General features: G+C 45.1%; 1 protein-coding gene across 1 annotated transcript in view; it reads left to right on the top strand.

Annotated features, from left to right (window-relative positions):
• LOC143288266 (galectin-3-binding protein-like) overlaps positions 1-6,316 on the top strand; it is a 7,311-nt gene extending 995 nt beyond the window's left edge. Inside the window, exons 2-6 of the mRNA XM_076596614.1 lie at positions 38-192; positions 621-786; positions 3,977-4,060; positions 5,253-5,389; positions 6,293-6,316. Of these exons, the coding sequence (XP_076452729.1) occupies positions 38-192; positions 621-786; positions 3,977-4,060; positions 5,253-5,389; positions 6,293-6,316 (566 nt within the window). The remainder of the gene's footprint in view (positions 1-37; positions 193-620; positions 787-3,976; positions 4,061-5,252; positions 5,390-6,292) is intronic.
• Positions 6,317-9,326: the final 3,010 nt, after the last annotated feature.

Here is a 9,326-nt window from a genome sequence, read left to right as displayed (position 1 = left end):
ACAGTGCACATTTTTGTATTTCTGTCTGTCTATGTAGATCTAGAGCTTCGTTTGTTTGGGGGAAGCGAGAAAGAGGGACGCGTGGAAGTGCGACTGCCTGACGGAGACTGGGGCGGCATTTGCCCCACGGAGTTTGACAACAGTGACGCCAGAGTCGTGTGTCGGCAGCTGAGGCTGGGCGACAGTGGACAGGTGAGGATGTCTGCCTGTCTGTCTCTCTGCCTGCCTGTCTGTCTGCCTGTCTGTCTCTCTGTTTGTCTGCTTGTCTGTTCTGTCTCACTGCCTGTCTACCTGTCTGTCTGTCTGTGTGTATGTCTGTCTGTATGTATGTATGTCTGTCTGTTTCACTTTCTCTCCTTTTCTCTCCACCTTTTTCTTTTGGTTGTTCTTTTGCTTTTGGTCTGACTAATTGAATTCCCTGTAAACGTTTCTTTCTTTCATTCTTTCTTTGATTCTCTCTTGCATTGTTCTGTCATGTTTTCCTCTCTTCATTCCTTTTCTTCCTTTTGCTCTGTTCTGTCATGTTTTCCTCTCTTCATTCCTTTTCTTCCTTTTGCTCCACTTCCTTCATCTTTCTCTCAATCACGGAAGTGCTGTGTGTCGATGTGAACAATCCACAGGTGATAGACAACGCGCCGCACGGGTCTCCGCCAGACCACATGTTTCTTGACCTGGTGTGGTGTCAGGGTACAGAGCAGAACATAGCACACTGCGATCATTGGGGCTGGCGGGAGGTCAGCAGTGACTGTCATCCTTCTGTTGCTGTCAGCGTCCGCTGCTCCGGTGGTGAGTCATCCAGCATGCTTCCAGTTTTATCTTTCAGCACTTCCACCCCCTTGTCTTATGGGAAAGAATATCTTTCATTGATTTTTGTAAACACGACAGATCTTAACTCCGGAAAGCGGAGTACGGTTACCTAAATGACGGCGGTAAGAACGGCTGTACATGGAAGATCCCACTCGTTGATTTGTACGGCAGGAAGAGGGAGATGACGCCACGGACAAAGTAGAAGTATGTGGTGAACCGCTGTAGCATCCCAGATTGTCCCCCACCTGGAAACGTCGCCGGGGGACAAACTGACCGCTGGAAATGTCCCCCGGGGACTTTCTCACCGTTCATAATGCCCCCTGCGGACATTGTTAGCGGCCAAAATGTCCCCTCTCTTGGCTTTTAGCCTCGTTCTGAAATGTCCCCCTTACCCTGAAAATGTCCCCCGCCACCCCCCATGTATCCCGTAACGTCCCCTTTGCCAAAAATGCCCCGCTCCCTCTGTGTGTGTAATTGTAAGTGTAGGAGGTGGGGGGATGTCTGTGAGTCTGATTATAATGACCTATATTTCTGTGTCTGTGTCTGTTTTCTTGTTTAAAGCCAGCATATAAGTTGGTGTATAAGTGTATACATCCAGTTGTATGCCGTACAAACATTGGGTTCATGCTTTTGAATATAACAAGTATTTTTACACGCACGCTCATATGTGTGTGTGTGTGTGTGTGTGTGTGTGAGAGGGGCCGAGGAGCGTGCGAATGTGTGTCTGTATCCATATACGCACGTGCGTGTAGGTATATTTGAAAGTTATTTAAGTGATAAAAAACATTTTTCAATGCAAAATCTTTGGTATATATTCCCTGAGTATTCCCTGTCTTTCTGTCAGCGTGATAATGCCACTGGGTAAAATACTCTGAACATGCCTCAGATGACAAAACTGAAGAGATTATATGGGAGAGAGACAGAGACAGACAGAGAGAGGGACAGACAGAAAGAGAGACATATGTGTATATGTGTTAGTGACTTGAAAATATTGAAATAACCGTTTGAAAACAAACAAAATTTTATGACATAACACGGACATAAACATTTAAGGGAGAAACAAACATGAAAAATTTTCATGTCCTCAATAAAACAATGAATAATCGAATTGTTGCCACATCAGACCACAAAATAAAATAACAATAACAATTAAAAAAAAATACAACAACTAAAAAATATGAATTGTCTCTGTGGTTCAAAATATCTCTTCGTATTGTGCAGAGGTCAGCATGCACACGCACGACCTACACCAATATATGTACAGACTCATGCATATGGGCGCGCACACACACACACACACACACACACACACACACACACACACACACATACTTCATCAGCTGTTGCTGCTGCTGTTGATGATGATGATGATGATGATGTGTGTGTGGTGTGCGTGTGGTGTGTGTGTGTGTGTGTGTTTATGCGCGCGTGCCACACACTGTGATTTTCGCGTCGTCAGTTGTACCTTGCACTGGTGCTGCCCCCACACCTCACTCTAACCCCCCCCCCATGCCCTCTCCCCCCCCCCCCCACACACACACACCCCACCCCCTCCCCCTCCATGTGCAGATGACATTGGGAGGGAAAGGAAAGGGAGATCGGGGAGGGGAAGGTGGTGAGGGTGGCTCCATGGATGTTCATTTTCTCGCGGTCTTGTCACAGACACATGAATAGCATATGCTTCATTCATTATATATATATATATATATATATATATATATATATATATATATATATATATATATATATATATGTATGATTTTTCAAGTCTGTCATGCGCTTTTCCTGTCCATCTGAAGCACTTTGCACGGAGCACAAGACATGCAGGTGCTGGATTTATCGACCAGGCAGTGTATGAATGGCAGATATCCTTAGTGATGACAGCGGTATCGTTAAGTGTTGATGATGATGATATGGATACCTATAAAGCGCCTATACTTGGTTGGAGATCAAAGCTCTAAGTGCTTTACATCACGGGTTCATTTCCACAACTGGCTGCCTACCAGGGTAGAGCCGACTGACGGCTGCCACTGGGCGCTCATCATTCGTCGAGTTTTGGTCTTCCCTCACTCCCTCCCCCTTCCTCGTCAATGTGGTCCTCACTCCCTCCCTCATCCTCCCTCATCAGTGTGGTCATCCCTCCCTCATCCTTCCACATCAGTGTGGTCCTCCCTCATCCTTCCAGATGAATGTGGTCCTCACTCCCTCATCCTCCCTCATCAATATGATCGTCACTCCCTCATCCTCCCTCATCAGTGTGGTCCTCCGTCCCTCATCCTCCCTCATCAATGTGGTCCTTCCTCATCCTCCTCATCAATATGGTCGTCACTCCCTCATCCTCCCTCATCAATGTGGTCCTCCTCATCCTCCCTCATCAATATGGTTCTCACTCCCTCCCTCATCCTCCCTCATCAGTGTGGTCCCCCTCCCTCATCCTTCCCTCATCAGTGTGGTCCTCCCTCATCCTCCCTCATCAGTGTGGTCCTCCCTCCCTCATCCTCCCTCATCAATATGATCCTCCTTCATCAGTGTGGTCCTCCCTCCCTCATCCTCCCTCCCTCATCCTCCCTCATCAATATGGTCCTCCCTCATCCTCCCTCATCAGTATGGTCCTCCCTCATCAATATGGTCGTCACTCCCTCATCCTCCCTCATCACTGTGGTCCCCCATCCCTCATCCTCCCTCATCAATGTGGTCCTCCCTCATCAGAGTGGTCCTCCCTCCCTCATCCTCCCTCCCTCATCAATATGGTCCTCCCTCATCCTCCCTCATCACTGTGGTCCCCCATCCCTCATCCTCCCTCATCAGTGTGGTCCTTCCCTCCCTCATCTTCCCTCATCAATGTGGTTCTCCCTCCCTCATCCTCCCTCATCAGTGTGGTCCCCCCTCCCTCATCCTCATCAATATGGTCCTCCCTCCCTCATCCTCCCTCATCAATGTGGTCGTCACTCCCTCATCCTCCGTGTGTGTGTGTGTGTGGGTGTATGTGTGTGTGTGTGTGTGTGTGTGTGTGTGTGTGAATGATTACTTTTAAAAGGCATTGCCTACCAGTGTAAGTTGTCAACATTTACTTTGCGGTCCACTTCCATCCAGTTTCTTAGGTTACCATATCAAATGAATCATGTGATGAATTATGACGCCAGTTACTGTAGACTGTTCTCTCTTTCAGAAATCCCTGCTGGTGGTAGTCTGGACTGTTCTGATGGCAGCAACCAGTGTGTGACCACTGCTGTGTGTGAATCCAACACCTGTAGTGAGTACACACACACACACACACACACACACACGCACGCACGCACGCACGCGCACACAAACACACGCACACATACATGAGAACACACGCACAAACACACACACACACACAACACAGACAGAATCACAGACACAGACAGACAGGCAGATACAAACACCCCTCTCCCTCCACCTTGGAAATGGATTGGATGAGTGGATGCTTTTTTTTTTTGCTTTTTTTTTTAATTTTTTTTTTTTTTACTCACTTGTGTAAACAAAGTGAGTATGTTTTAACCCGGTGTTCGGTTGTCTCTGTGTGTGTGTCTGTGTGTCCGTGGTAAACTTGACATTTTCTCTGCAACTACTTTGTCAGTTGACACCAAATTTGGCATAAAAATAGGAAAAATTCAGTTCTTTCCAGTCATCTTGTTTAAAACAATATTGCGCCTCGGGGATGGGCACAAAAAATAAAGAATGAAGCCTAATTATATGCAAACTGCATTTACTGTTATATTTTTTGTATTCTCTAAACTTGGCACTTTGATCTGATATTCTGACCCAACAGCTAGAGCAGTCATTATTATTATTTTTTGTTCAAACAGGAACTTCTTTTGCTAAGCATGGAAGTTTTATTTATTTTGCAAACGTTTTGGTGCAGATAGTAAAAAAGGGAAATTACTCTGTAATGCTAGGGGAGTTAATTTGCTTTAAACTGATCTTTCTCATCTTAAACATTACATTTTGAAATTATACTCAATACATAAAAAGCTTGGATCTTTTTTTTAAAGTGCATCACAAGTGAATCTTGAAGGCCTTGCCTCTCTTGTTTTTGTTGTAATTGAGCATGAATGTTAAGCTGGACACACGCTCTACAGCAGTCTTGAGCCTAAGGACACACATAGCGTGCTATCAAGCACATGAATCCATTTCGTCACATATAAGACTATCAGTCATTGTGATCTTTGCTTACAACAACACCAAATTATTAAAGTTGAGATAACTGCCACAGGTAAAGTTAGAACAAGTTCAATGAGATAATCAAGCTGATGTAAGCACATTATTATAAAGGACACCTATGCTTCATATAATTATTAAAAGCTCTATAAATTTAGGGTACACTACAATCCACAATGATAAACACTACTCTTTACCTTTCCGTTCCAAATGCAGTGACTGTACAAGTAAATAATATGTCCATGTTGACGTGTTGACAGAAACCAAAGTGGGACAGACATGTCCAGGTTCCAACTTCACCCATTGTACTGCTGACACAGAGTGTGTTAAAACACGCACTGGCAGTAACATCTTTCAGTGCCGTAAGTGTGTGTGTGTGTTCTGTGTGTGTGTGAGGGTGTGTCTGTGTGTCGGGGGAGGGGGGGGGGGTATGGATTGGGGAGACTGCATGTTCGTGTCTTTTTCTGTGTGAGTAAGTGTACATGTATTTGTGAGTATTTGTGTATGTATGGGGGCGGATGGGGCTGCGTGTTTGTGTGTATGTATTGTATTGTATTGTTTTGTATTGGATTGTATTTCTCTTTTTGTTACAACAGATTTCTCTGTGTGAAATTTGGGCTGCTCTCCACAGGGAGAGCGCGTCACTACACTACAGCGCCGACCCCCCCCCACACCCCCCGCCTTTTTTTTTTTTTTTCCTGCGTGCAGTTTTATTTGTTTTTCCTATCGAAGTGGATTTTTTTTACAGAATTTTGCCAGGAAAAACCCTTTTGTTGCCGTAGTTTCTGCTACGTGCGCTTAGTGCATGCTACACATGGGACCTCGGTTTATCGTCTCATCCGAATGACTAGCACCCAGACCACCACTCAAGGTCTAGTGGAGGGGGAGAAAATATCGCCGGCTGAGCTGTGATTCGCACTCAGATTCTCTCGCTTCCTAGGCGGACGCATTACCTCTAGGCCGTCACACCATGTATGATAATTGTGTGCGTGTGTGTGCGTGCGCGCGCGCGTGTGTTTGTCTGTGTGTGTGTGTGTGTGTGTGTGTGTGTGTGTGTGTGTGTGTGTGTGTGTTCCTTTTAAGTTTATGTGTATTTATTTTAATTCTACGTGCAACTGTATTTCTGAGTGTGTGTTTGTGTTTCTATGTGTGAATACATTTGAAAGGCAATGCCCACCAGAGTTAGTTGTCAACGTTTTCTTTGAGGTACCCTTCACCTGGTTACATAAGTGCTGTATTAACTAAATGAAGTAATGATTTATCCCTCAGCAACAGTATGCTGTTCTCTGTGTTTTTTCAGGAATCTCTGCTGGTAGCAATGTGAACTGCGATGGTGACAACGAATGTGTTACCACTGCTGAGTGTGAATCAAACACCTGTAGTAAGTACACAAATTCACACACACACACACACACACACACACACACACACAGACAGACACACACACAGACACACACACACACAAACACTCACACTCAAACTGACACTCACACTCACAAACATATTACATTCTTCATTCTTCTAACATTGAGAAAGGCCATTGAAAGTTAGGGTAACTGACGAAGTCATCAATTCTATATTTCAAGGTTGTTAACACAGATCTTCCTGGTTTAGTGGCGGTACACATGGGTAATATGTCCATGTTGACGTGTTGACAGAAACCAAAGTGGGACAGACATGTCCAGGTTCCAACTTCACCCATTGTACTGCTGACACACAGTGTGTTAAAACACGCACTGGTAGTAACACCTTTCAGTGCCGTAAGTGTGTGTGTGTGTGTGTGCAAGTGTGTGTGTGTGTCGGGGTGGGGGGTGGGGGTATGGATTGGGGAGACTGCATGTTCGTGTGTTTTTCTGTGTAAGTGTATATGTGTTTGTGAGTATTTGTGTATGTATGGGGGCGGATGGGGCTGCGTGTTTGTGTGTATGTATTGCATTGTATTGTTTTGTATTGTATTGTATTTCTCTTTTTGTTACAACAGATTTCTCTGTGTGAAATTCGGGCTGCTCTCACCAGGGAGAGCGCGTCGCTACACTACAGCGCCACCCCCACCCCCACCCCCCACCCCCCACCCCTCTTTTTTTCTTCTTTTTTTTCGTGCAGTTTTATTTGTTCTTTCCTATCGAAGTGGATTTTTTCTACAGAATTTTGCCAGGAAAAACCCTTTTGTTGCCGTAGTTTCTGCTACGTGCGCTTAGTGCATGCTGCACACTGGGACCTCGGTTTATCGTCTCATCCGAATGACTAGCTCCAGACCACCACTCAGGGTCTAGTGGAGGGGGAGAAAATATCGCCGGCTGAGCTGTGATTCGAACCAGCGCACTCAGATTCTCTCGCTTCCTAGGCGGACGCATTACCTCTTGGCTGTCACACCATGTATGATAATTGTGTGCGTGTGTGTGCGTGCGCGTGCCTGTGTGTTTGTCTGTGTGTGTGTGTGTGTGTGTGTGTGTGTGTGTGTGTGTGTGTGTGTGTGTTCCTTTTATGTTTATGTGTATTTATTTTAAGTGTATGTGCATCTGTATTTCTGAGTGTGTGTTTGTGTTTCTCTCTATATGTGAATACATTTAAAAGGCAATGGCCACCAGAGTTAGTTGTCATCGTTTTCTTTGAGGTACCCTTCACCTGGTTACATAAGTGCTGTATTAACTAAATGAAGTAATGATTTATCCCTCAGCAACAGTATCCTGTTCTCTGTGTTTTTTCAGGAATCTCTGCTGGTAGCAATGTGAACTGTGATGGTGACAACGAATGTGTCACCACTGCCACGTGTGAATCCAACACCTGTAGTAAGTACACAAATTCACACACAGACACACAGACACACACACACACAACACAGGACACACACACATACACACAAACACTCACACTCAAACTCACACTGACACTCACAAACACATTCTTCATTCTTCTAACATTGAGAAAGGCCATTGAAAGTTAGGGTAACTGACGAAGTCATCAATTCTATATTTCAAGGTGGTTAACACAGATCTTCCTGGTTCAGTGGCGGTACAGATGGGTAATATGTCCATGTTGACGTGTTGACAGAAACCAAAGTGGGACAGACATGTCCAGGTTCCAACTTCACCCATTGTACTGCTGACACACAGTGTGTTAAAACACGCACTGGCGGTAACACCTTTCAGTGCCGTAAGTGTGTGTTGTGTGTGTGTGTGCAAGTGTGTGTGTGTGTCGGGGGTGGGTGGGTGGGGGTATGGATTGGGGAGACTGCATGTTCGTGTGTTTTTCTGTGTGAGTAAGTGTATATGTGTTTGTGAGTATTTGTGTATGTATGGGGGCGGATGGGGCTGCGTGTTTGTGTGTATGTATTGCATTGTATTGCATTATATTGTTTTGTATTGTATTGTATTTCTCTTTTTGTTACAACAGATTTCTCTGTGTGAAATTCGGGCTACTCTTACCAGGGAGAGCGCATCGCTACACTACAGCGCCACCCCCCACCCCCACCCCCACCCCTCCCACCCACCCCCACCCCACACACACCCCATTTTATTTTTTCGTGCATATCGTTTTATTTGTTCTTCCTATCGAAGTGGATTTTTCTACAAAATTTTGCCAGGAAAAACCCTTTTGTTGCCGTAGGTTCTGCTATGTGCGCTTAGTGCATGCTGCACACGGGACCTCGGTTTATCGTCTCATCCGACTGACTAGCGTCCAGACCAACACTCACGGTCTAGTGGAGGGGAAGAAAATATCGCCGGCTGAGCTGTGATTCGAACCAGCGCACTCAGATTCTCTAGATTCCTAGGCGGACGTGTTATCTCTAGGCCGTCACACCATGTATGATAATTGTGTGCGTGTGTGCGCGTGCACGCGCGTATGTGTTTGTCTGTATTTTTGTGTTTGTGTGTGTGTGTGTGTGTGTGTGTGTGTGTGTTCCTTTTAGGTTTATGTGTATTTATTTTAAGTGTATGTGCATCTGTATTTCTGAGTGTGTGTTTGTGTTTCTCTCTATGTGTGAATACATTTAAAAGGCAATGCCCACCAGAGTTAGTTGTCAACGTTTTCTTTGAGGTACCCTTCACCTGGTTACATAAGTGCTGTATTAACTAAATGAAGCAATGATTTATCCTCAGCAACAGTATGCTGTTCTCTGTGTTTTTTCAGGAATCTCTGCTGGTAGCAATGTGAACTGTGATGGTGACAACGAATGTGTTACCACTGCTGCGTGTGAATCAAACACCTGTAGTAAGTACACAAATTCACACACACACACACACACACACACACACAGCACACGACACACACACACACACACACAAACACTCACACTCAAACTCACACTCACAAACACATTACATTCTTCATTC

The sequence above is a fragment of the Babylonia areolata genome, chromosome 12 (genome assembly GCF_041734735.1).
Source record: "Babylonia areolata isolate BAREFJ2019XMU chromosome 12, ASM4173473v1, whole genome shotgun sequence".
Classification (NCBI taxonomy): domain Eukaryota; kingdom Metazoa; phylum Mollusca; class Gastropoda; order Neogastropoda; family Buccinidae; genus Babylonia; species Babylonia areolata.
The sequence above is the reverse complement of the archived record's forward strand: the minus strand, read 5'-3'. Positions and strand labels throughout refer to the sequence as shown.